At 46.0% G+C, this 26,771-nt stretch overlaps 1 protein-coding gene across 2 annotated transcripts in view; it reads left to right on the top strand.

Moving 5' to 3' along the window:
* The window catches only part of nfatc1 (nuclear factor of activated T cells 1), a 327,855-nt gene that overhangs the window by 76,382 nt on the left and 224,702 nt on the right, over positions 1-26,771 (top strand). For both annotated transcript variants that reach the window (XM_085993629.1, XM_085993628.1), the window contains exon 4: positions 26,494-26,696. In XM_085993629.1, the coding sequence (XP_085849755.1) occupies positions 26,494-26,696 (203 nt within the window). The remainder of the gene's footprint in view (positions 1-26,493; positions 26,697-26,771) is intronic.

The raw sequence follows: 26,771 nt of genomic DNA, 5'->3' as shown, positions 1-26,771 counted from the left end.
GTCTGAATTTCCTTGTTCCACTAGTGGCTGCATCAATCCCTTTATTTTAAAGGGGTTAACGCTGTGCTAAATTAGCAGAGAGGAAAAAATGCAGGCAAAAAGATTAAGTGATGTAATTTTAAAACCTACTGGGGGCGATTTTCGCCCAATACTTTAGGTGCTCAAGAGCCTCCGAGGTGGCCAAATGGGGTCTTAAGCTGAAACGGCGGTTTAGCCTGCGTTTAGCGCAAGACGCCATCTTGGCAAAGGAGTTGAAGCTAACGCTAAAAACGGATGCCCAGAGGCTTGCTAAACAGCTGATTGCCACTTAAAATGCCTGCTGGCGCTCATTAAAGAGGCCGTACGGCACTTTGGTGGCCAGCGCTTCAACTCATACCCTTTCCTAACAGCGACCAGCTGTTTGGGAGTGTAAACAGTGGTGATGTCGATTTCAAGCGCTACTTAAAGGGATACTCACCATTTCATGGTCATTGCTGCTGGAGCTGTCAAGAGGACCTCTGAAACACATCGGGAGACTTTCTGGGACACTTTGTTAAGACTTCACCAACACTGGAAGAACATTTTTCCTGGAAATTCTTTGAGGACTTCACCCAAAAAGAGTAAGCGCTGTGCTACTCCACCTTATAGGAATCACCAGGAGAAAGGGAATTCTTGGTCATAGAAACATAGAAAAATAAGAGCAGGAGTAGGCCATTCGGCCCTTCGAGCCTGCTCCACCATTCAATATGATCATGGCTGATCCTCTATCTCAATACCATACCCCTTGATGCCTTTAGTGTCTAGAAATCTATCTATCTCCTTCTTAAATATATTCAGTGACTTGGCCTCCACAGCGTTCTGGGGTAGAGAATTCCACAGGTTCACCACTCTCTGAGTAAAGAAATTTCTCCTCATCTCAGTCCTAAATGTCCTACCCCGTATCCTGAGACTGTGACCCCTCGTTCTAGACCCCCCCAGCCAGGGGAAACAACCTCCCTGCATCCAGTCTGTCTAGCCTTGTCAGAATTTTATACGTTTCAATGAGATCCCCTCTCATCCTTCTAAACTCTAGTGAATACAGGCCTAGTCGACCCAATCTCTCCTCATACGACAGTCCTGCTATCCCAGGAATTAGTCTGGTGAACCTTCGCTGCACTCCCTCTATGGCAAGTATATCCTTTCATAGGTAAGGAGACCAAAACTGCACACAGTACTCCAGGTGTGGTCTCACCAAGGCCCTGTATAACTGTAGTAAGACATCCTTGCTCCATGGGCATCTTACTAGGAGTCCCTCTTGATCTGCAGGAGGAATGGGAGTAGGAGGAGATGAGGCCAGGCAGAGCAGCACCAGCGGCTGCAGGAGAGAGGGACAGGAGGGCGAGATGACGTCCTCCCCCCGCGGGTAGAGGGCATCACTCCTCCTCTGGACTTGCTCCACCAGGACCTCCAGTGCCGCATCTGAGAACCTGTGCGCCCTCTCCCTCAGTCCCTGAGCCATCCTGCAATGTGCTGCTGTGTACCAGCCAGAGCACTCCACACCTTCAGTGGAAGTGGGTGTGAGGAGCCCACATATATTGCTTCATGAAAATAATGTCTAATCAGCACTTGAGTGCAAAACTTGCAGGTTTCTGGTTTAGCAGACAAGTTCAAATTATGGTAATCAGCAATTCGGACCAAAATTGAGTGCTACATCTGGACTTTCAAACAGGCTAATCACATAAAAGATTAGCATGGAAAATTGAGGCTCATGGGATAAAGGGGAAAGTTTTGGCGTGGATAGGGAACTGGCTGTCAGATAGAAAACAGAGAGTTGGAATAAACGGCTCATTTTCTGAATGGCAGGCAGTAACAAGTGGGGTACCACAGGGATCTGTCCTGGGCCCCCAGCTGTTCACAATTTACATTAATGACCTGGATCAGGGAGTCGGATGCAGCATTTCCAAATTTGCAGACGACACTAAACTAGGAGGTGGGGTGGGCTCAGAGGAAGAGACCAGGAAGCTCCAGAGCGATTTGGACAGACTGGGCGATTGGGCGGATAAATGGCAGATGCACTATAATGTGGACAAGTGCGAAGTTATCCACCTTGGGTGCAGGAACGGGAGGGCAAATTATTATTTAAATGGCAATAGATTGGGAGAGGGGGAAGTACAGAGAGACCTGGGTGTTCTTGTACACCAGTCACTGAAGGCGAGCATGCAGGTGCAACAGGCGGTCAAGAAGGCAAACGGTATGCTGGCCTTCATAGCAAAAGGGTTAGAATACAGGAACAGGGATACCTTGCTGCAGCTGTACAAGGCACTGGTGAGACCACACCTCGAGTACTGTGTACAGTTTTGGTCGCCTCATCTGAGGAAGGATGTTCTTGCCATGGAGGGGGTGCAGCGGCGATTCACCAGGCTGATACCAGGAATGGCGGGAATGACCTATGAGGAGAGACTATGTAGTTTAGGGATGTACACACTGGAGTTTAGAAGATTGAGAGGGGACCTCATAGAAGTGTATAAAATTCTGACAGGTCTAGACAGACTGGATGCAGAAGGAATGTTTCCCTTGGCGGGTGAGAACAGAACTAGAGGACATAATTTAAGGATAAGGGCTAAACCATTTAGGACAGAGATGAGGGGGAATTTCTTCACTCAGAGAGTGGTGAACCTGTGGAACTCATTGCCACAGAGGGCAGTGTACGCCAGCTCATTAAATATATTTAAGAGGGAATTAGATATATTTCTACGGGCAAAAGGGGTTAAGGGTTACGGAGAGAAGGCGGGGACGGGATACTGAATTAAAGGATCAGCCATGATCTCATTAAATGGCGGAGCAGGCACGAAGGGCCGAATGGCCTACTCCTGCTCCTATCTTCTATGTATCTATGTATCTATGTATTAGCACTGCACCCATTTAGTGCCTGTTTTCACCCTTTGGTCAAAATAACCCCCACAGTTTTAAACAACTTGCATATGCGCACACTTGTCCATGTAAAGTATTGCATCTGTTTGCAATATGCAAATGTTCAAGTATTTTTTTTCCAATTTTGTAATTTTTTTTTCAAACTTTGGCCGAGAAATTGGGTGGTTTATCACCACCCATTAGCCCCATAATCGGGCAAAAAATGACGGCTGGCGCACTTCCGCCAGCTGGCGGTGGGTCCTGCGATGACTGCCATTTTGGGGTGGCCGGCAGCACTGCCGATAGCAGTGATCGTGAAAAGAAGCAGATCATGATGTCAGTGGGTGTGCAACGCTCACTTGACGCCTGATCTGCCATTTTGGAGTGCGCCGCTCATTTACCAGCATGCCTTAACTACGATGAGCTGAGCAAGCATTGAGAAGCAGGAAGGAGGCTCCAGCAGTGATACTTAAAGTGATCATCAGCAATCACTTACACCTGACATGTTTGTTCAGTTTGACTGGCTCTGTGCAATTTTCTGCAACTCCAGCAGCTTTATTAACTTCTTTCAAGGTTCTGAGGTAGCAGGGAGTGTTGTTGCAAGTGGAGAACGCCTTCATTATTATTTAAAGGCTTCTGCTCACAACATTTGCTCACAGTCATGAGGGCTCTACTTGCAGTCCACCTTGCGCTCAACTATCATCGGGAGAGGGAGCGGAGGCAGCGAAGAAGATGACGACAAGATGTGCGCAGAGGGAGGAGGAGGAGGTCCAGGAGGGCTCTCAGCAGGAGGCCTTACCCAGCTAGGGTCTTTTGAGAGCACTTCTCTTATATCCACTTAAGCGAGGAGCAGTGTATTAGGAGGTTACTCTTCACCAAGGAGGTGGTCACAGAACTCTTCCACCTCCTGCAACCAGACCTGCAGCCTGAGAGCAGGGCGACCACGGCTCTCCCAGTGGCCCTCAATTTCTTCACCTGTGGATCCTTCCAGTCTGCAGCAGGAGACATAGCTAACATCTCACAGTTCGCCATCCATCGCTGCATCCGAGAGGTCGCTGAAACTCTCTACACCTACAGCGAGAAGCAGGACGAGTGCGCATGTGGCTTGGCCAGGATAGTGGGCTTCCCCATGGTGTGGGGTGCCATCGACCTATGTGGCTTTGCAGGCGCCGTATAACAATCCTGAGATCTTCTGTAAGCGCAAAGGCTACCACTCACTTAATGTGCAGTTGGTGTGTGACCACGCCCAGCGCATCCTGATGGTCAATGCCCGCTATCCTGGCAGCTGCGTTAGTCTGGTGTGCCAGCAATCTTCCGCCACCACAGCAAACTCGAGGGTGGCTGCTCGGAGACCAGGGCTATCCGCTCTGCACCTGGCTGATGACTCCCCTCCCCAACCCCACCACTCATGCCCAGCGCTCATATAATGAGAGCCATGCTGCCACCAGGAACATCATCGAGCAGATCATTGGGCTATTGAAGCAACGGTTCCGCTGCCTTGACTGCTTGGGAGGAGCCCGCCAGTACATGCTGGAGAGGGTGTCCCATTTTTGGTGGTCTGCTGCTTGCTTCACAACTTGGCCATCGTGAGGGCGCAGCCCTTGCCACTAGGGATTGCGGGACCACCTCAGGAGGAGGAAGAGGAAGAGGAGCAAGAGGAAGAGGATGAAGAGGGAGGGATGAGGCAGGCAGCCAATCCCTCTTCCAGATAGCTGTCCGTGAATGGCTCATCAGACTCCGATTCAGTGAATGAAACCCCAGATCCCCATTGCTCACCACATCCCCATCATACTGTCCTTCTGACACGGAATATCACAGCGTCCTCCTGGGCACAAAGCTGAAATGAGAGACACCACAAAAGATTCCCCCAAAAATTAATACATTTATCAAAAATCGCTTCACACATATTCACAGCAACAATATGAACTAATCAGCCTTGCGCAATCCCTTAGTGCCTGTCGTTCACTTGCCTTTTCCTACACTAGTGCTCCTATGAAGTGTTCCCCCAGTGGCTGCGGCATGGTTGGTGGAAGGCTGCTGAGTTTCCATGGGGGAGACTTCAGATAGCCTTGCAGGATGACCTCGAGCAGCTCTGGTCCTAGAAGGCTCGGCTAGACTGCACCACCTCTGCACGGGCGGCAGCATTCTGGGCTGGCTGGCTAACGGGCACTGGCAAGGGCAATGGTGGAGTGGTAGTGGTGAGAACAGGAATGCTGTCATCCTGAGAGAGGACAGTAGGGTCCTGCTTCACTGGCCTACTGCCACTCCCCCGGGGCGGTGCCTCAGCATTCCTAGCAATCTGTTGCAGCACAGATTGCTGGGCTGCTGCGACACCCTGCAGGCCCCCGGTCGACGGTGGTAAACCCAGCCACGATGGCAGCAGTCAGATTGCATGAGAGCAGTCTGAGCTTGGATGGCACCAAGCAAAGACTGCATGAGAGCGGTCTCCGTTTCCGCTGCAGCACTAAGAGGTTGGGTCGCTTCCACCTGTGCTGCAGTGCCAGCTGCGACATCACCCATCACACGCACCATCACATCTGGGTCGACACAGCCTCTTCGGGAGACTTCCATCATTTCCAGCCTGAACATCCTGGTCTCCGAGCTCTGCGCAGAGCCCCGTGTAATGTTGGAGGCGGACTCTGCCACGCTCCTTGACATTACCATGAGGCTCTCTGGCAGGCTTGCCATTGCACCCATCAATTTGGTGTGCATGCCCACCACCCTTCTTCTGAAAGCCGCCCCATTGAGGTCCTATCTGAGTCCTGTGCAGCAGAAGTCTTGCGCGAACTCGCCCTCCAGGGAGCTGGCCCCTGAGCTACCCTTAGCCTGCAAGTGAAAGAAGCGTGTGAGTGAGTGTGGTGCAAAGTGTTTGGGTGATGTGCCTGCCATAGCTGAATAGTTATCAATGTGTGCAAGGTTTCAGATGTGGGTGTGAGTGTTGCACTAGTCGTAAGGTTGTGAGGGTGAAGTGAAGCTCTGATTGTGAGGTGTGAGTGGTGATAGGTATAGATTGTTGGTAGGTGAGTGATGGGGGGTGTGGTGCATTGAGCAGTGTCTGAGGCTTGTGATGCAGATGGCGGGATATAGCATTTGCTGAATCCTTCACTCACCTCGACCACTCACGTGAGGTCATTAAATTTCTTTCAGCACTGGATGGCTGATCTTGGGACCACAGTGCTGGCCATGACATGGGTGGCTATCTCCTGCTACATCCTTCGCAAGGTGTGTGGCGAGGGCTTCCTTCCAGTCTGCGGGAAGAGGACAGCCCGCCTCCTCTCCACGACCATAACCAGTGCCTCCAGAGCTGTGTCAGAAAATCTCCGGGTTCTCTCCCTTTGAGGACGCTCTGCCATGGCTATCAAGATCAAGATCAATATCATCCTTCTCCTTTTTTCCCCTCTTTTTCCTCCTCCTTTTTTTCCTCCTTTTTTCCTTCATTTTTTCCTCCTCCTTCTTCTCCTTCTTCTTTTCCTCCCCTCCTTCTTCTTCTTCTTCTTTTCCTCCTTCCTCCTTCTTCTTTTCCTCCTTCTTCCTTCTTCTTCTTTTCTTTCTTCCTCCAAGAACTGGCTTGACAGTGAGGTGCTGTAGTACTGAATAAAGCCTGTACCACGCATGACTGGGAATTAGACTGGACCCATGTTGAGCGTTAAGCCAATGAGCACCAGTTTCAGCGCTGAAATCAAGACTATAACCATGTTAATGAGGACTGAGCACAAATTCTGTGTGCTACTTAGACCATTTTGAGGTGGCGCAGCTTAACATCGTTAGACCTTAACGCTGCCCATTTTGTGGCTATATCCAATATCTAGGCCTCAATCTCTTAGACTGCTAACAGTTTCCGAGGTTGGCCATTTTTAAGTTTTCAATATCTACCCTGTGCCACTGAAATAGAATGCACATGTATTCAAAGAGACTTGCGAACTGCGTCTAGCTATTGATTCCCTTCAGCAGAATTCATCCTCTGTCACTGGAAGCATCTTAAAATGGCAAGTTTCCCGATGCACCAGGGTTAATGACTATGCTTCATTTATATTAACTCCGTCCCCTCAAACTGCCTGGTTCAGTAAGTCCTTGAAATTGGTTGCACATTGAAGTATAGATGAGTTTACTCCTAAAGTATATGAGCTGATGGCTTTTTCTTGTTGTTACTACAATGTGTTCTTAAAGCGAATAATAATCAATAGAAATAGATGGAAAAAAGAAATGTTAAGTTATAAATGATTGATCATTGGAAAGGGATGATGTAGTTAAGTGGTCAAAGACAGTCTATTTGGTTAGAATTAAGGAACAATAGAGGAGCTATTATGCTACTGGGTGTATACTATAGGCCACCAATAGTGGGAAGAAGATAGAGGAGCAAATTTGCAAGCAAATTACAGAAAGATGTAAGAACTACAGAGTTGTGATAATGGGGGACTTCAATTATGCTAATATAGACTGGGATAGTAACAGTGTAAAGGGCAAAGAGGGGGAGGAATTCCTGAAATGTGTACAAGAGAGCTTTCTTGATCAGTGTGTTTCCAGACAAACGAGGAAAGAAGCAGTGCTGGATCTAGTGGGAATGAAGTGGGGCAGGTGGAGCATGTTTCAGTGGGAGAGCATTTGGGGAACAGTATTCACAATATCATCAGGTTTAGAATAGTTATGGAAAAGGACAAGCATAAAAGTACTTAACTGGAGGAGAGCTAACTTCAGTGAGTTGGGACAGTAAGCGGTGAGGAGAACACAAAGGGCTGGATTTTGTCAATGGGGAGCTTTTGGAGGCGGGACTCCCACTTGTTGGGTTTTAGTCCCGCCTCCAGCGACTTGTGGCCAACCTACGCTACTTTCCCTTGATTGACCTTGTTAAGCTCGCCCAGCGGGCTTAGCAGGCCAATTAAGGGAAAGCCAGTTACAGGTGACGTCAACGAGTGCCGTTTCATCTGTCAAGAGCTTTTGACAGATGAAATGTCATCGTTTGACAGCTCTGTGAAGCTGTCAATCACTGACAATCTGTCTTCTAAGTTGTGTCTTTACTCAAGACTCAATTAGAAAGCCTTCCTGACCAGAAAGCAGAAAGCTGCAGCTTTTGACAGTTCAGCGGCCATTCTGCTTTCTGTGCCAGTGAGCTGAGGGACTCCCGAGAACTGAAGGAAGGTAGCCTGCAGGAAGAAGTAAAGGTAAGTAAAACTTATTAAAACACTTTATACATGCCTCACACACTTAACTCTGCACACATGCACCCATTACTCACCTGCACACCAGACATCTCGGCCCCTCCAACCCCCGCAGACCGACGGCCCGCCTCGCTGACCCTGGCGAGGCTCGGAGCCGTCAGGAAGCCCACACTTCAGGGCTCAAAATAGGGATTAGCCAAAAAAACTGCCTGTTAACTACCTGTTACCAGGCAGTTAACTACCTGTTAACAGGCAGTTAATTGGCATTAATCCCCTTCCCACCTCGAGGAGGCGGGACCCGGTGCGGGTCAGCTACCTGCCTCCTGGCAAGATGGCATGGAGGCGGGTTGGGGGCGGGTTGGGCCCCCGCCCCCAAATTCTGCCATTTTCCTGGCAGTCCCGCCTCCAAACCCGCCTCCCCAGTGTTATGTTCATAAATAAATAGACGTTTTCATTATGAACAGCTAGCTTGAGCTAGTCATTTATTCAGCCATGTAGACTAGAGTACAGCATCCATCTTGACTACTGCCTTGTGGGTAGCCCACTCTTAAACATACAGCTCCACCTAGTGTACCATTCTAGAATGACATGTTACTGATCATTACATCCCCCTTCCTTAGAGGTTAAACAAAATCAATATCAATCAATCATAACGACATAAACATCTTCACAACAGTCAACACATTTTCAAAGCTTTACTTTATGAACTCTAAGCTTTTCATTCTTTTATCATAGTTTTCTTTGTGCTCAAAGATTAAGTCTATCAGGCTTTTTAATTCACGTGTGGATCTTCTCAGCACAGGTAAGTCTGATGTGTTTTCATGAGAGCCTGTATGTGTGTTTGTGTTAGATTGTTCTGGTGGTGAGTGACAAGATTCAGTTGCGGCATTGTCATCGATTTGCTCTTGGATGGTTTCTTGTGTTTTCAGGAGGGAACGGCGGTTCCTCCTGAGAATCTGTCCTTCCTCAGTTCTAACAGTGTATGACCTTGGTCCTACTTCCTCAAGAACTGTAGCTTTCCTGTTCCATGCATCTGGATCCTCAATCCTGAGAACATCATCCCTTGTCAATGGTTTCAGAGTTTTGGATGACTTGTCATAGTGTGATTTCTGTTTCAGCTTTAACAGTTGAAGTCTCTGTCTCAGTTCCTTACTCTGCTTTTCTTTTGCACAGCAGGGTAGCATGGTGCGCAACTTGCGACCCATTAGGAGTTCAGCAGGTGAAGAACCAGAGTCTAAAGTGGAGGCTCGGTAGCTCAGCAGGGCGAGATAAGGATCAGACTTGCTTTCTGTTGCTTTCTTCAGTAGCTGTTTGAGAACTTGAACACCTTTCTCTGCCTTACCATTTGACTGAGCATACAGAGGACTGGATGTGATGTGTTGAAAGTCATAATGTGCTGCAAACTGTTGCCACTCCTTACAGTTGAAGCACGGACCATTGTCGCTAACGGCAATCCTGGGAATTCCATGTCTGGCAAAGATGGATTTAACATGCATTGTGACACTGCTTGCTGATGTGCTTGAGAGCAGCACCATCTCAGGATAGTTAGAATAGTAGTCAACCACTATTAGATAGTCTTTACCATTCAAATGAAAAAGGTCCATACCAACCTTTTGCCATGGTGCTGTTGGTAAGTCAGCTACTATCATTGGTTCCTTTGCTTGTTTGTTTTGGTGTTTCTGACATGTCTCACATTCGCCTATCATGTTCTCAATGTCCTTATTTATGCCAGGCCAATAAACAGTGTCTCTTGCTCTCCTTTTGCATTTTTCAATTCCGAGGTGTCCCTCATGAATCCTTTCGAGCATGTCTCGACGTAGAGCCTGTGGAATGACTATTCTGTTCTGTTTTAGTAATAGTCCACTTGCGACACTCAACTCTGACCTGATGTGAAAGTACTTTGGACAGGAACCTTTTGGCCAACCATGATGAATGTTCTCTATTACTGTTTGTAACACTGTATCTTTTACTGTTTCTTCTGCTATTTGCTTTGATTTTGTGTCTGACATGGGCAGCGCAGCAGTGACCATACTCACATGAACATCCATGTCTTCCTCAGTAGAGCTCACATGACTCATTGTGGGTGCTCGGGATAGTGCATCTGCTAACACTATGTGTTTGCCTGGTGTGTAGATCAGTTCAAATTCATATCTTTGCAGCTTCATCATGAGTCGTTGAATCCTTGGAGACATCTCATTCAGATTTTTTTTAATGATGGCAACCAGTGGGCAGTGGTCTGTCTCAACTGTGAAGGTGGGAAGTCCATATATGTAGCCATGGAACTTTTCTAGTCCAACTACCAAGCCTAGACATTCCTTTTCAATCTGGGCGTATCGACACTCAGAATCAGTCATAGACCCGGAGGCATAGGCAACAGGCTTCCAATCTGCTTGTAGCAAGACCGTGCCTAGGCCATCTTTTGATGCATCCGTTGACACTTTGATTCTCTTTGTTGGGTCAAAGAAGGTGAGTACAGGTGTGGTTGTCAGCACTGTTTTAAGGTTCATCCACTCTTGTTCATGTCTTTCTGTCCATGCGAACTCATTTGTTTTATGTAGCAGGTCTCGCAGACAGGCTGTCTTGGCTGACAAGTTAGGAATGAACTTTCCAATGAAGTTTATCATCCCCATGATGCGTAGCACTCCTTTTTTGTCAGTGGGTCGGGGCATTTTGAGTATGGCGTTTACTTTTTCCATATCTGGCTCTATTCCTTTACCAGATAGATTATCTCCTAGGAAAGTGACTTCCTGGATGCCAAACTGACACTTGGCTTTGTTGAGCTTCAGTCCATTCCGGCGTATGCTCTGTAGCACTTTAGTCAGTCTCTCATTGTGTTCTTTCAGTGTGGAGCCCCAGATGATGATGTCATCAACATAGACCCGAACTCCTTCCAGACCTTCAATTATGTGTTCCATCGCTCTATGAAAGATTTCAGATGCAGATATTATCCCGAAAGGCATTCTGAGGAAACAATACCTGCCAAATGGTGTGTTGAAGGTACAGTATTTGGTGCTCTCTTCATCCAGTTTTAGTTGCCAAAATCCTTGTGAGGCATCGAGCTTTGTGAAGTATCTGGCACCTGACATTTCACTGGTGATTTCTTCTCGCTTGGGAATCTGGTAGTGTTCACGTTTTATATTTGCATTTAAGTCCTTTGGATCCATGCATACTCTTAGATCATTGTTCTTTTTCTTTACACATACCATGGAGTTAACCCAGTCTGTTGGCTCTTCGACTTTCCTGATGATTCCTAGTGTGGTCATTCTGTCCAGTTCTTTCTTGAGCCGGTCATGCAGGGGTGCTGGAACTCTCCGTGGAGCATGTACCACTGACTGAGCATCCTCTTTTAGCTGGATCTTGTAGTGAATGGTAGAACTCCAAATCCTTTGAACACATCCTGGAAATTACTCACTACAGAATCCACTGAGTCATCTGGTCTGCTTATGGCACAGTTTATATGGTAGACTCTCTTGACCAGTTCTAAGTCCTCACAAGCTTTGTCACCTAATAGTGAATCAAGTCCTTCAGCCACAACAGAAAACATGAGATGATGCACTTTGGCTTTGACTGTCACTTTAAGTCTGCATACACCTAAGCTATCTATTTTCTGTCCATTATAGTTCTTCAGTAGTACTGACTTTTTCTGTATTTTGGACTTTTCTTTCATATTTTGAATGTCACTCATACTGATTAAGTTTGCTTTTGCCCCAGTGTCTAGTTTCAATGTAACTAATGCTCCATTTACCTGCAGTGACATCATCCATTTGTCCTCTTTTACTGCATTAACTTTATGTTCAGCATTGTCCATTCCTGAGGGCTGCACATTTTCTGTATCCTTTTCGATATTGTCACACGACACCATTCCTACAAAAAATGTCTCACTTAAATCAGTGTCCTCAATCACATTGACTTGTTGCCCTTTCTTTGTTTTTACTTTTGAAAAGCATTGTTTGGCAAAGTGATTCTTTCCATTACATTTTGTGCACATTTTTCCAAACGCTGGGCATTGTCTTGACTGGTGCTGGTAACCACAGCGTTTACAATTAAAAATTCCATCCTCCGATTGCTTTGCATTTCTGTTCTGCCCACATTTCTTCCCCTTGTAGGACACAGCACCGACGGCAGCACTGTCATTCACTACAGTCGCATTATTATTAATTTCACTGAAAGTCTTTGCGTGCTGTTGAGCTAGCTCACTGGCATGGCATATTTTCACAGCATCCTCCAATGTTAGTTCGGTTTCTCTCAACAAACGTTCCCTGACTTTTTTTATCATGAATACCAAACACAATCACGAATCATGGATGATTTCAGTTCAGAGAAATTACTTGTCTATGCTTTCAGTTTCAGATCGGTCACAAAGCTATCAAAAGTCTCATTTTGCTGCTGTGTCCGTGAACGGAACACGTACCTCTCATAGGTCTCGTTCTTTTTGGGAGAACAATGCGTATCAAACTTCTTTAGCACATCATCCATCTTTTCTCTGTCCTCCTCTTGATCAAATATAAACGTATTAAATACCTCTATCACCTGTGGGCCTGCAACCGTGAGCAGTAACTCTATTTTCCTTGCGTCTGGCTTCGTACCGAACCCGATGGCAGCAATGTAGAGTTCGAATTGTTGTTTGAAAGTCCGCCAATTGCAGTCGACATTCCCCGTGAGTTTCAAACCCTCCGGTGGCTTCAAATTCTCCATGTCGCGTTTCACAATATTCAGCAGATATTACCAATCCTGGTACCATGTTATGTTCATAAATAAATAGACGTTTTCATTATGAACAGCTAGCTTGAGCTAGTCATTTATTCAGCCATGTGGACTAGTGTACAGCATCCATCTTGACTACTGCCTTGTGGGTAGCCCACTCTTAAACATACAGCTCTACCTAGCGTACCATTCTAGAATGACATGTTACTGATCATTACACCCAGGGCTGGCAAAATCCAGCCCAAAGATTCTGCAAAGGGATATAGATAGATTAAGTGAGTGGGCAAGTAAGGTGGCAGATGGAGTCTAATGTAGGGAAATGTGAGGTTATTCACTTTGGTGGGAAGAATAGAAAAACAGAATATTTTTTAAATGTTGGTGTTCAGAGAGATTTGGGTGTCCTCGTGCAAGGAACACAGAAAGTTAGCATGCAGGTACAGCAAGCAATAAGGAAGGCAAATGGCATGTTGGCCTTTATTACAAGGGGGTTGGAGTATAAGAGTAAGAAAGTCTTGCTACAATTGTACAGGGCCTGGGTGAGACCACACCTGGAGTACTGTGCACAGTTTTGGTCTCCTTATCTAAGGAAGGACATACTTGCCTTGGAGGCGGTGCAACAAAGGTTCACTAGATTGCTTCCTGGGATGAGAGGGATGTCCTATGATGAGAGATTGTGTAGAATGGGCCTATACTCTCTGGAGTTCAGAAGAATGAGAGTTGATCACATTGAAGCATACAAGATTCTGAAGGGGATTGACATGTTAGATGCTGAGAGGTTGTTTCCCCTGGTTGGAGTGTCTGGAACTAGGGGGCATAGTCTCAGGATAAGGGGTAGGCCATTTAAGACTGAGATGAGGAGGAATTTCTTCACTCATAGGGTTGTGAATCTTTGGAATTCTCTGCCCCAGAGGGCTGTGGATGCTGAGTCTTTGAGTATATTCAAGGCTGAGATAGATAGATTTTTGGACTCTAGGGGAATCAAGGGATATGGAGATCGGGCGGGAAAGTGGAGTTGAGGTCGAAGATTAGCCATGATCTTATTGAATGGCGGAGCAGACTTGAGGGGCTGTATGGCCTACTCCTGCTCCTATTTCTTATGTTATTATGTTCTTGAAAGATATCTGGCCCAGGTTGATAGGAATCAAAAATTGGATGGCAAAACAGTAATTGAACAATGGGAGGCCTTCAAAGAGGAGATGGTTCAGGTACTGAGTAGACACATTTCCATGGGGGGAAAAGGAAGGGCGTGCAAAGCTAGAGCTAGCTGGATGAATAAAGATACAGAGATTAAAATGAGACAGAAAAAGGAGGATTATGACAAATGTAAGGTTCATAATACAGTAAAGAACCAAGTTGAATATAGAAAGTATAGAGGAGCAAAGAGGGAGTATGCAAATAGAGAGTATGAGAATAGATTAGCGGCTAACATAAAAGGGAACCCAAAAGTCTTTTATAAACACATAAATAGTATTAGGGACCAAAAAGGAGATGATCTTGTGGAGGCAGAGGGCATGGCTGAGTACTTTGCATCTGTCTTCACTAGAAAAGAGGATGTTGCCAATGTAGCAGTAAAGGAGGAGGCAGTAGCGATATTGGATAGGATAAAAATAGATAACGAGAAGGTACTTAAAAGGTTGCCACCCGCTCTGGATGGGATGCATCCTAGGTTACTAAGGGAAGTAAGGGTGGAAATTGCGGAGGCTCCGGCCACAATTTTCCAATCCCCCTTGGATATGGTGGTGGTGCCAGATGACTGGAGGACTGCAAATGTTACACGCTGTTTTAAAAAAGGGAAGAGGGATAAACCTGGCAACTGTTGGCCCGTCAGCCTAACATCGGTGGTGGGGAAACTTTTATAGAGAACAATCCAGGACAAAATTAATTGGCATTTATTAAAGTATAGGATAATAAATGAAAGTCAGCACGGATTTGTTAATGGCAAATCGTGTTTGATTAAATTGATTGAGTTCTTTGTTGAGGTAAAGGAGAGGTTTGATGAGGGTAGTGCAGTTCATGTTGTGTATATGGACTTTCAAAAGGTGTTTGACAATGTACCACATAATAGACTTGTTAGCAAAATTAAAGCCCATGGGATTAAAGGGACAGTGGATACAAAATTGGGTAAGGGACAAAAAGCAGAGAGTAGTGGTGAACAGTTGTTTTTCAGACTGGAGGGAAGTATACAGTAGTGTCGGTATTAGGACCACTGCTCTTTGTGATATATATTAATGACCTGGACTTGGGTATACAGGGCATAATTTCAAAGTCTGCAGATGAAACGAACTCAGAAATGTAGTAAGCAATGAGGAGGATAGTAACAGACTTCAAGAGGACAGAGACACACTAGTGAAAGGGGCAGACACATGGCAGATGAAATTTAACGTAGAGAAGTGTGAAGTGATACATTTTGGCAGGAAGAACTAAATGGTACAATTTTAAAGTGGGTGCAGGAACAGAAAGACCTGGAGGTGTACGTACACAAATCTTTGGAGGTGGCAGGACACGTTGAGAAGGCTGGTTAAAAAAGCATACGGGATCCTTGGCTTTATTAATAGAGGCATGGAGTACAAAACCAAGGAAGTTATGCTAAACCTTTATAAAACACTGGTTTGGCCTCAGCTAGAGTATTGTGTTCTATTCTGGGCACCACACTTTAGGAGGGATGTCAAAGCCTTGGAGAGGGTGCAAAAGAGGTTTATTAGAATGATATGAGGGATAAGGGGCTTTAGCTGTTCTCCTTAGAGCAGAGAAGGCTAAAAGGAGATTTGCTAGAGGTGTTAAAAATCATGAATGGTTTTGCTAGAGTAAATAAAGAAAAACTGTTTCCAGTGGCAGAAGGGTCGGCAACCAGAGGTCACAGATTTAAGGGATTGGCCAAAGAACAAGAGGTGACATGAGGAAATGTTTTTTTACACTGCGATCTGCTTCCACCACACCTGAAAGTGTGGTGGAAGCAGATTCAATAGTAACATTCAAAAGAGAATTGGATAAATACTTGAAGGGAAAAAAATTACAGGGCCATGGGGAAAGAGCAGGGGAGTGGGATTAATTGGATAGCTCGACCAAAGAGCCGGCAGAGGCATGTTGGGCTGATTGACCTCCTTCTGTGCTATATCATTCTATGATTATATGATTCTGACTTTTAAAAGGGACCTTGATTGTGAGACTTCCGCTCTCCCCTCCCCTCCCCCCATCACTCTCAAGCTCCTTTCTTTCTCTGGCAGGTGGTGGTATTTACAACCATTAATCGAACCACTATCTTAGCTAAAGTGAATAATCATGCTGGGCAGCTTTTATCTTATCTTAAAACAGCATCAGTGCTGGCAAGGAGCCCTGTATTGAAGTTCTGACAAGTCGGTCAAAATCATAATGCCGCTGCAGTATGAAAATGGGAATCATTGCTTGCGTCAAATGAATGGGGTCAGGGTCGAGTTTTGCAGTCAGCAGCATTTAAGGTACTTGACTAACAAAGCAGAAAAGGTCTCTGTTTGCAACATGAAGTGCATTGCGGCACAGGCAATGTCTCATAGAATCATCGAAAGTTACAGCACGGAAGGAGGCCATTTTGGCCCATCGTGTCCGCACCGGCCAACAAAGAGCTATCCAGCCTAATCCGACTTCCCGGCTCTTGGTCCGTAGCCCTGCAGGTTAGAGCATCCCAAGTGCACATCCAAGTACTTTTTAAATGTGGTTAGGGTTCCTGCCTCTATCACCCTTTCAGGCAGTGAGTTCCAGACCCCCACAACCCTCTGGGTGAAGAAATTTCCCCTCAAATCCCCTCTAAACCTCATTTCATTGCTAATAGTTATGATGCTTGCTGATGCTTTTATGAAATAACAACAGGAGTTGAACCTTTTCAGAGTCTGATTTAACTTCCAGTAATTAGCTGTAGTAACCTTGCAGTTGGCGAACATATCAGTCAGTTAATGGTTCTTAATGTGTTGGGCACTGGGCTACATTGTTCCCATGTCCATTTGTGCAGCATTTTAAAATATTTATCATTGTACATTGAGGTTAAAAGCAAATGGTTGATAAAAGTAGTTCCACACTTTTTCAAAGTTTGAGTATTAGTTGAGCCAAGTGAAAGATTTCCCTTATATTACTGAAAAATACTGGAATGTGTTTAAACTTTTTTTTAAGAAAAACTATTCGGAAAATGTATTTTTTTTATCACCTTGCCAAAGATTTCTTGGGGGGCATTTAAGCAACAGTCGTGTCAATGCAAAGTGGGTTTGCCTTGCACCAATATTAGTTATAAGTCCTGATATTACATGACTTTGCCAGCAGCAGGGAGCCTCACTGATGGGAGCCTGATGTCACGCACCTGATTCATAGCATGTTGAGCTTTGCGAGGGCTGTGTGTGTTTTTTTTTGTGGGTCAAAGGAGACAGACATGCAGATAAGCAGAGCTCTAATTTAAATGGAATAATAAGGTCTTGCTCTGAATTTCATGACTTTCGGAAAAGCTCTGGCCCAGGCTCAAACTCCTGCTCCTCCCTGGTCCCACAGAAATAAACACAAACTTACCTGTTGCCTCCGCATTCTGGAATTTAGAAGGTTAAGGGGTGATTTGATCGAAGTTTTCAAGATATTAAGGGGAACAGATAGGGTAGGTAGAGAGAAGCTATTTCCGCTGGTTGGGGAGTCTAAGACTAGGGGGCATAGTCTAAAAATTAGAGCCAGACCTTTCAGGAGTGAAGTTAGGAAACACTTCTACACACATAAGATACTGAGGGGGCTCAACAAGGTAGATGCAGAGAGGATGTTTCCCCTTGTGGGGAAATCTAGAACTCGGGGGCATAGTTTCAGAATAAAGGGTCGCCCTTTTAGAATTGAGATGAGGAGCAATTTCTTCTCTCAGAGGGTCGTAAATATGTGGAATTCTCTGCCCCAGAGAGCCGTGGAGGCTGGGTCATTAAATACATTTAAGGCGGAGATAGACAGATTTTTGCAAGATAAGGGAGTGAAGGGTTATGGGGAGCGGGCTGGGAAGTGGCTTTGAGCCCAAGATCAGCCATGATCTTATTGAATGGCGGAGCAGGCTCAAGGGGCCAAGTGGCCTATTCTTGCTCCTATTTCTTATGTTCTTATGTTCAAAGGGTGATAGAAGTTTGGAACTCTCTTCCGCAAACAGCAGTTGATGCTGGGTCAGTTGTTAATTTTAAATCTGGGATTGATAGATTTTTGTTAACCCAAGGTATTAAGGGATATGGGGCAAAGGCAGGTATATGGAGTTAGGTCGCAGATCAGCCACGATCTCATTGAATGGTTGTGGTGTATGTAACCTGTTCCACCTTAAGAGAACTACTTTAAGAGATGTACTACTTTCTCTTGGCTGCTGTATACTGTAATACCGGTGGTGACCACACCGGTATATAAGTGTTGTGTAAGGATTTGCTGGGCAGTTCAGCCCTGACCTCCGAATAGTAAAGACCTGTTAAAAGTTATTCTTGTTGTCTGTGTCCAGTGATTGATCCTAAACATAACTGGGATACACAGACTCAACAATGGTAGAACAGGCTCAAGGGGCTGAATGGCCTACTCCTGTTCCTATGTCTCTATGAACCACCAGCTGATGCTGGGTGGAGCATGTGCTGCACATTATCATCCTACAATGGCAATTGGGGTCCTAGTTACGCTATAGGACCCCGATTTACCTTTTAAATGGGCCTACCGTCTGCCTCTGGCTGGCAATCCAGCTGCTCAACAGTAGGTCCGGGAGAAGACTGCGGCTGTCGCAGCGATGGTGGGAACCAGGCGGTGAATCATTCCCCGCCTTATTTGGGGCAATACGGCCCTTTTTCCGCCGGGCGGGAGTCCTCAAAATCTAGCCCTTCAATCGTAAAGCGCACATGAATAGAAAGGGTTACCACGGCATTAATGTTCAGGTGATTTCCAACTACATTAGTGGCCATTATTAAGGGAGTAGTCATGATGCCCTAATTATTTGAAGGTCCCGAGAGAATGAATAGTTGGCTGTTGGGAGGCCAGAATCACCCTTTGCATCCAAAGCTCATGAACTCGATTTAGAAACTCGCATACAGCAGCAGAGCACAACTCAAATACAATGAGGCCCATGCCACCACCTTGCATACCATAGCAATGCTAAAACAATGATTCCATTGTTTGAATCGCTAAAGTGGGTTACTGCTGTACAGTCCAGACTTGAAAGGTCTCTAAGCTCAATCAACATCTGCAAGCTGTACAGTTTTGACGTGTGGCAATACAGAAAGTTGGGTTTAAGGTACCTGGGGCAGCAGGCCCACAGGAAGAGGATGAGGAATAACAGGATATGGAGGGAGCTGATGCACAGTTTGATGATCAATAAACTGTCCGGTTGTTTTCTTATAGATATTTTCAAATACTGAATTCATTTTTTTGAATGTTCTGCTCTTTATTACGAGCACTGTGATTTTGGATTTATTTTTATGAAAAAAAGCAGAAACTGATTGCTGTTTTGTTGCATTAACCTGTAGGTATTTAAAGATAAATTCAACAATTCCGGGACAGTGGGATCGGAGAATTGTTGCTGCAGTGAATTAGGTCTATCTCTGACTCAAGGCAGGCTGCTCCCTATTGGGAGAACGCGACGTTACGTTTTATGTAAAAGCTCTTGGCCTAGAAATTGGGTTGGGGCGCCAAAGTGGCGCAAAAGTCGCCTGAGCGCAGGATTTAGCGCAGCGTTCGAGGCTTTAGCAATCGTCAGATATTCAGTTTCATTGCCCCTCGAGGGACACGGGGCGAGGCTCGAGGCGCTCCGCGTCCCTCTTAGGGCGCTGAAACTGAATATTGCAGCGCAACGTGCCGCAGCGCCACACTGCGGTACTGCAGGCCTTCCTCCCACTGTTAAGGGGGAGGTGCCTGCAACAGCGCGAACCCCGATCGCGAGTGCCGGCAAACGGGTCCGGCACCAAGGAGAAGTGCCGGGCTCTCGGGAAACAGCCGGCAATGCCGTGGGGGGGGGGTTAGGAGGCCGGGGACGGAGGTGCTGGCAGGTGGCCGCCGAAAAAGGCGGCCGCCCCGCACCTTCACCTTAACTTGCGCCGCTGCCGGCACAGTAAGGCCCCGTGAACCGGGCGTGGGTAGCGAACGGCACAACTGTGCCGTTCGCTACCAAATATCGCGAATGGGGCGCTGCGCACACCGATGACGTCATCGGTGGCGGCGGAGCGCAGAAGACTAACGCCACCATTATTGCCCCAACTCAATATCGCGGGAGGCGCAGCCAGTGGCGCTACAGCCACTGCCTGCCTGTTTACGCGCTAACAAGTGGCGCTACTCACCCAATTTCTCCCCCCTTATGCTACAGATAGCAGCTTGAGACTAATGATTAAAATGATGTTGGCTGGCAGGTTGAGTTATACTGAAGGTTCCTTATTCCTCTACGGCCAGGGATTTATGTACATCCAGGCACATAATACTAAACATTGGCACTTGACTGCTGGTTAATCCTTAATGTTGATGGGGCCCTTGACTGTTTGGCAATATTGGCAATATTTAAAAAAACAAGTTTAGAGAGGTTTCGGTGTAGTCTGAAGGATTACCTGCCGATTTTCAAACTTTGCTTTGCACCAGTTGCTGTTAGCTCGCAGAGTGCAACGCCTTAGCGGTCGGAGACTACCTCCTGGAGCTGGCTTTACACCCCTTGCCTAAGTTCAGTTCAAGAGGCTTCACACCCTAATGACACATTTTGCGACGAAGCTTAATTCTCAGCACAGACTATGTAGCATCACTGGCTAATTGTTTAATATGGTTTGTTTTTGCCATTTTAATACAGTAAGAGATTTTAATGGTCAAATCTTTCTGATGTAAGAAGAAGCTCCAGCTTTGTAATATGGTAACGGCACCCACTGTGTTACTTAAAATCCTTTTGGGAGTGCAGAACTTTGCAGCGCTGATTTTCCTGTGAATGCTTTTACCCTGGGTGCAAATCACATGGGGATGGAAAAGTGTCCCCCTTTTATGTCACCCTGGAATTTCCAGGGCATCCCTGGGTCTGCAATAGGCACAGACTAAGGGCACCGTGTAACTAAGGTGGGAGAGCGCAATACAGGTCCTTCGCTCTCATGTTCCTCTTGTCGTTGCTGTGGCACCCAGCAGAAGATGGCTTTGGAGGCCCTGCACCCAGCCTCTCTCCAATTCGAGATGAGCAGCCAGCCAACATGGACTTTTTTTTTCTTAATGTACATTGCACGGTGGCATAGTGGTTAGCACCGTTGCCTCACAGCGCCAGGGACCCGGGTTCGAATCCGGCCTAGGGTGACTGTCTGTGTGGAGTTTGCACATTCTCCCCGTGTTTGCGTGGGTTTTCTCCGGGTGCTCCGGTTTCCTCCCACAGTCCAAAGATGTGCGGGTTAGGTTGATTGGCTATGATAAAATTGACCCTTAGTGTTAGGGGGATTAAATACGTGGGGTTACAGGGATAGGGTGGGATATGTGTTGGTGTAGGGGTTACGGGGATCGGGTGGGATATGTGTCGGTACAGGCTCGATGGGCCGAAATGGCCTCTATCTGCACTGTGGGGTTTCTGTGATTCTGTGATTGGGCCAAAAGGCCCCAACCACCACAGTGATTACCACACGGATTCCAAGGGCTGGGCACTGCCAGGAGGTGAGCCTGTACATTGGGGCTATGCAGATGACCTGAAGTTGCATCCAGATGGGTTCAGGTTTGGCTAGGTGAGATGCACATGTGCCGGGGGGCAGGGGACACTGGGAAATCAGCACTCATCATGATTCCAAAACAAAATGTATTTTCTTTGTAGAAATGTACTATTTTTTTAAATCGGTATTCGTCTGTTAAAATGGCAAATGTCAGAGAAGTTACAGCGTCTTCCTGCAGGTTTTCATGAACTGGAGAGTTATATTGTACCACCTGTGTGTAAAGTGTGCTGAATATTAAGAGTAGCACTAGGCATTACAGAACTAAATTAGAACAAAGTCAGCTGTTCTTGGGATGTAGTTTCATTTATAATGCAGATTAGAGAAAAACTCCAAACCTGAGATATTTTTAGACATGATGGAGAAATGCCACCGCAGTGCTCAAAGGGTTAACTGCCAGCGTTTAAAGCTTAGTGGTTCACGCAGAGTAGTAGTGTCGGCCCTTGCAATGTCAAAGCAGAGGCTGGAACATTTGTCTTTTCTGGCATATAGCCCCATATTAGGGTTAAGTAGGAGCACAAATGAAGGCAGGGACTGACATGAATCAGTCATTCATGAAAGAAAGACTTATGATATAATACTGAGTGGCCTACGGGTGGCGCTGTCCAGGGAGAGTATAAATACTCAGGCATGGGCCCAGCTTGCGCAGGACATTCTTAACAGGAACTAGTGAAGGACACAACTAGACCTCCATGTTGTAAAACAGTTGATTAAAGCTTTGTTTAACGCTTAGAGCAAGAGCCTAGTAGTTTTCTTACGTCAGGGACGAGGTTACATTGGGTCTCCAGAGGCCTGAGACCTAAATGAATATGGGCCGCAGCCATCTGCATTAAACGAGCGGGCTGCGAACACCAATCAGACCACCCCAAATACAGCTCGCTGGTCAGGGCTTTAGGACCCTGATTTGCATATGCAGGGCACCCAACGACTATTTCAAGTGGGTGCCCCGCACACCTAAAAGTTGGCAGATACCAATTTGGCAGCCGGTGCACTTATGGGGCAGATCGAGCGCGGGAGATCGCAACCTGCAATTCGTCCCCCTATCCTTCACCTTTTGCCCAAAGACAGGCGAAACAATGTTGAATTTCACCCCTCCCCTCCCCCGAGTTTAAAAATTAATCAACTGCGAAATGAGTCATCAATATTCAGAATAAATGTTGTATAAATGACAATAATTAAGTTATTGACATGGGAGAAATTGATAAAATGAACCAATCCAGCCTTTTCATTGTTGCTGATTTGCGTGTATTCTGACTTTAGTAATGCAATAGATGCGTTGACCTTGAAATTCCGCTGAGGTTCCACCATTCGCTCTCTGACGCTATGGCAGGAGACCAGTAGAACCCCCACAGGGCTATTGTGTTCCTGAAGAGTCAAAATTTATACCCTTTGAAGTGGGAATAATATGAAATTTTTTGTTTACAAAATAAAATGTATATCCCTCTTCACAAAAGCGCTTGCTGCTTCGCAAGATGAGCTTATGTGGTTGAGAAATGTTCGCAGGTTTTTTTTCTGGTTGCAAATGTACTGCAAAAATCTGCTGCGTTTGGTAAGTGCTCATTTGCTGGAAACATGCTCGGTTTTTTTTCCCCATTTTTTTTTTTTCTTTTAATGAAGATTTATTCATAGAATGTTGACTTGGAGGCATTCTTGGCTAGTTGCTTTTCTTGTGGTTTTTTTTAGCCGGCCTTTGCCAATGTAGAAATTGCCACTTTTTATAGGAAACTAAATAATAGGAGCCATCAGCTTCTGTAAATTGTCTGCAGTTGTTTTGAAAGCCATAGAGTACTGGCAGCGGAGCCTGAGCATACTTGACACAGACGAAGCAGCGGAGTGACGGGTGACCTAGAAAGTCCCACAAGAGAGAGGGTAACTCATCTATAAATCTTGTCCTTGGACTAGCTGGACACTCAGATGATAAATTGGTGCTAAACAAAATATTAAGTCGCACCATACTGCCTTGATGAACTCAACAAGGTTGTTGAGACCAACACAGCCAGAAATCGTGCTTTGGTTAGGCTTTCAAAGGTCACACCATTGTCAAGTGCTTTTGCAACTTGGTTCTTTCCAGTGCCTCAATTGCATCACCCAGGCACTCACATTACACTGCACGGGGCTGATTCTTCCCATTCCTTGCACTGTGTGCTCTGCCTACCATGACCCGAACCCATCTGTATTTACAGATTCATGTCATTGTTATGCCCCTGGTGCAGACCTGCTCTATGCAGGGTCTAGTGCCAAGAAACTGAGAAGCCTTCAGTAGCAGGAATGGCCACTGGCTATGGGCCTTCTGTCGGTAGTCCAAGAACAGCAACCCAACTCCTCCAGGCCTGCAAATCTCCCAAGAAGGCTGGGAAAAAAAGGTTTTGCTTGCCTGTTTACCGAGCCTTTCTGCTCGACCCTCTCAGATACTCTTAACCAAACTCTTCTGGCCTCTCTCAGGAAGGGTGCCCTGCTGGAATTGGGGGAGGAATTTGAAAGGAAATCCTCTCCTACTTCATTATTATACCTGTCCTATGTTTGCACCTGCTGTAGACACCACTACTCCGTCCTCCCTCTCTCTCTCAACCCTGGAAATCCTGGGGCAACATAAAGCTGATGGGGACCCAGTGCTATTGAGCATTTCCCCAGGCACATTGGAGAGGACTATCAGCCCTTCTGTGTCAGATGATTCCTGGTCTTCGGTGGAGAAAATGTCTTTGTCTTTTTCTCACAAACAACAGCAGCACATTCAGCATTTCCTTACCATGCTTGCTGATCTGACTGAGCATTGAAGTAGGCAGTCCTTCCCCCAGGTTTGCATGTAACCGCTGTCCTAGTGGGTTGAAGTCTATCATGATCCCATCCTGGAGTTTGTAACTTAAAATCTCTAGAGCAGCAATGGGAGTATTCATGAGAGAAGCTCTGGCTGTGCTTAGGACCATTTGTAACTGAGTGCCCCCTGCAGATGCCACTGGTGTTGCGATGTGCTGAATAGCAGCCTGCAGTGCAGACAAATGACAAGTGTCAGCCGTGACTCAGTGGGTAGCACTCTCTTGCCACTGAGTCAGAAGGTCGTGAGTTCATGTCCGCACTCCGGAGACTTGAGCACATAATCCAGGTGGACACTCCCAGTGCAGTACTGAGGCAGTGCTGCACTGTTGGAGGTGCCGTCTTTCGGATGAGATGTGAAGCTGAGGGCTCGTCTGCTCTCTCAGGTGGATGTTAAAGATCCCATGGCACTGTTTTGAAGAAGAGCAGGGGAGTTCTCCCCGGTGTCCTGCCCAATATTTATCCCTCAACCCACATCACTAAAAACAGATTATCTGGCCGTTAGCACATTGCTGTTTGTGGGAGTTTCTGTGCACGAATTGGCTGCCTCCTTTCCTACATTACAACAGTGACTGCACTTGAAAAGTACCTCATTAGCTGTAAAGCGCTTTGGGACATCCTGGGGGGCTGTAAAAGGCGCTATATAAATACAAGTCTTTTTTTCATGGCACCACTTATGGGAGATGGTAGTATATATACCTAGGTGTTGCTACTCCGGTCACCTTCCATTGCTGTGTTCAAGTAGGCCAAGTGACTGCTCAGTATGGTCCTACTGCACTAGCACTCTGTTTGAAAGCCGGTGTATTAAGGTCTGTATCCCCCCTAGAGAGAGGAGGAACATTCATCATGTTGGATATCTGCCCTGTATCACTGGCCCTTCATCAGTGCCGGCACTGCTTACTGTTCATCACCAAAGTGATTCCTTCTCAACCTCATTGTCCAGTGTATGTGCTTCTGTGGAGGCGATTCATCCAAGGGTGAGTGATGACCGCTGGTGTTCTGACGAGTGTTACTTCTCAGTTTTGGCTGGAGCCTGTCTGATTTTCCCTTGATTTGTGAAGAGGGCAGGTGCTTCATTACCTGCCTTATGATGCATTGGGGCACAATCACTGTGTTGATGCAATATATCATGCAAATCATAACATTTGAATTGCTTTGTATATACTACAAGTTCTGTGCTGTCCTCCAACCTCCACAGATGTTAGGATTTTCAAGCTTCCCACCCAAATAGCTCAACAATAGCTTGCTCGTATGACCTCCGAGTCCAGCACCTCTTCCCACCTGCACCCTCCTATTGTATGCTGGGTTGTCTTTAAACAGAATAGATTGAGATGCAGTTGTTTGGCCCATGGAAGTTGCTTTCTGTCATAGATTCTATCTCCCATTGTGCAGCACGTATAATGTAATTTGCATACCAGCTAATTTCACTTCTATTTCTTGCTGCTGCCTTAGTAACAGTTCCTTGTATCAGTGGTTGTTTTTGTGTATATGTTTCACAACTCAACTTTTCAACAAGTTCATATATGTCCTCTACTACTTTTACAGTAATATTCATTGTTTCCCTTTGTGCTGTATTTTAAGTCATATGATTGGATATTACTTCCATCCATGCACTTTTAGTCATTAGCACTTAGTTAACCATTAATCCCACACTTGCCTCCTCCCCACATCTTTGGGCTATCTTTACAATAACAACTTGCATTATATAGCGCCTTTAACGTAGTAAACTGTCCCAAGGCGCTTCACAGGAGCGTTATCAAACAAAATTTGACACCGAGCCACATAAGTAACTAGTAGGACAGGTGAGGGTCTAAGAGGTAGGTTTTAAGGAGCGTCTTAAAGGAGGAGAGAGAGGTAGAGAGGTGATAAGGCTGAGGGAGGGTGTCTTATGTGGCTCGGTGTCAAATTTTGTTTGATAATCGCTCCTGTGAAGCGCCTTGGGACATTTTACTACGTTAAAGGTGCTATATAAATGCAAGTTATTGTTGTTGTTGAGTACCTTTTGAAAAGATTTGTGAAACCAGTCATCGTGCTTCTGTTTGGGACCTTTTGACAAATAGCTGCCTCAAAGAAGTGGCTGGAACTAAAAAAAACAGTGCTTGGCAGAATTTACTTTAATGAGAAGCGGATTAAATATACTTTTATATTGTGATTACTGAAAAATGTGACATACTTTGCACCTGTCAATAATTATCTTGCCAAGCCTTGGCTCTGGCCTTCAAAAATATAAGTTGGTCTTTAGCGCTTTGTGTTGCATGATGTCTAGTGAGGCTTTTTTTCTGTTTTCTTGCCAGCTCCACGGTTACATGGAAAGTGAACCTCTCACTTTACAGCTGTTCATCGGGACAGCAGACGATCGCCTGTTGCGACCACATGCCTTCTACCAGGTCCATCGAATCACTGGGAAGACTGTTTCCACGACCAGCCATGAAAGCATCATCAGCAACACCAAGGTGCTGGAGATTCCACTGCTACCAGAAAACAATATGAGAGCAAAGTAAGCCTCCTTCCAAACACTTCTGTAAAAAAAAAATCTTTCGTTTGTGCAGTGTGGTGAAATTTGAAATAGCGC

The sequence above is a fragment of the Somniosus microcephalus genome, chromosome 7 (assembly GCF_052327205.1).
Source record: "Somniosus microcephalus isolate GS21.2 chromosome 7, FLI_Smic_1.0, whole genome shotgun sequence".
NCBI lineage: Eukaryota > Metazoa > Chordata > Chondrichthyes > Squaliformes > Somniosidae > Somniosus > Somniosus microcephalus.
This window is presented reverse-complemented; position numbering and strand designations above follow the sequence as displayed.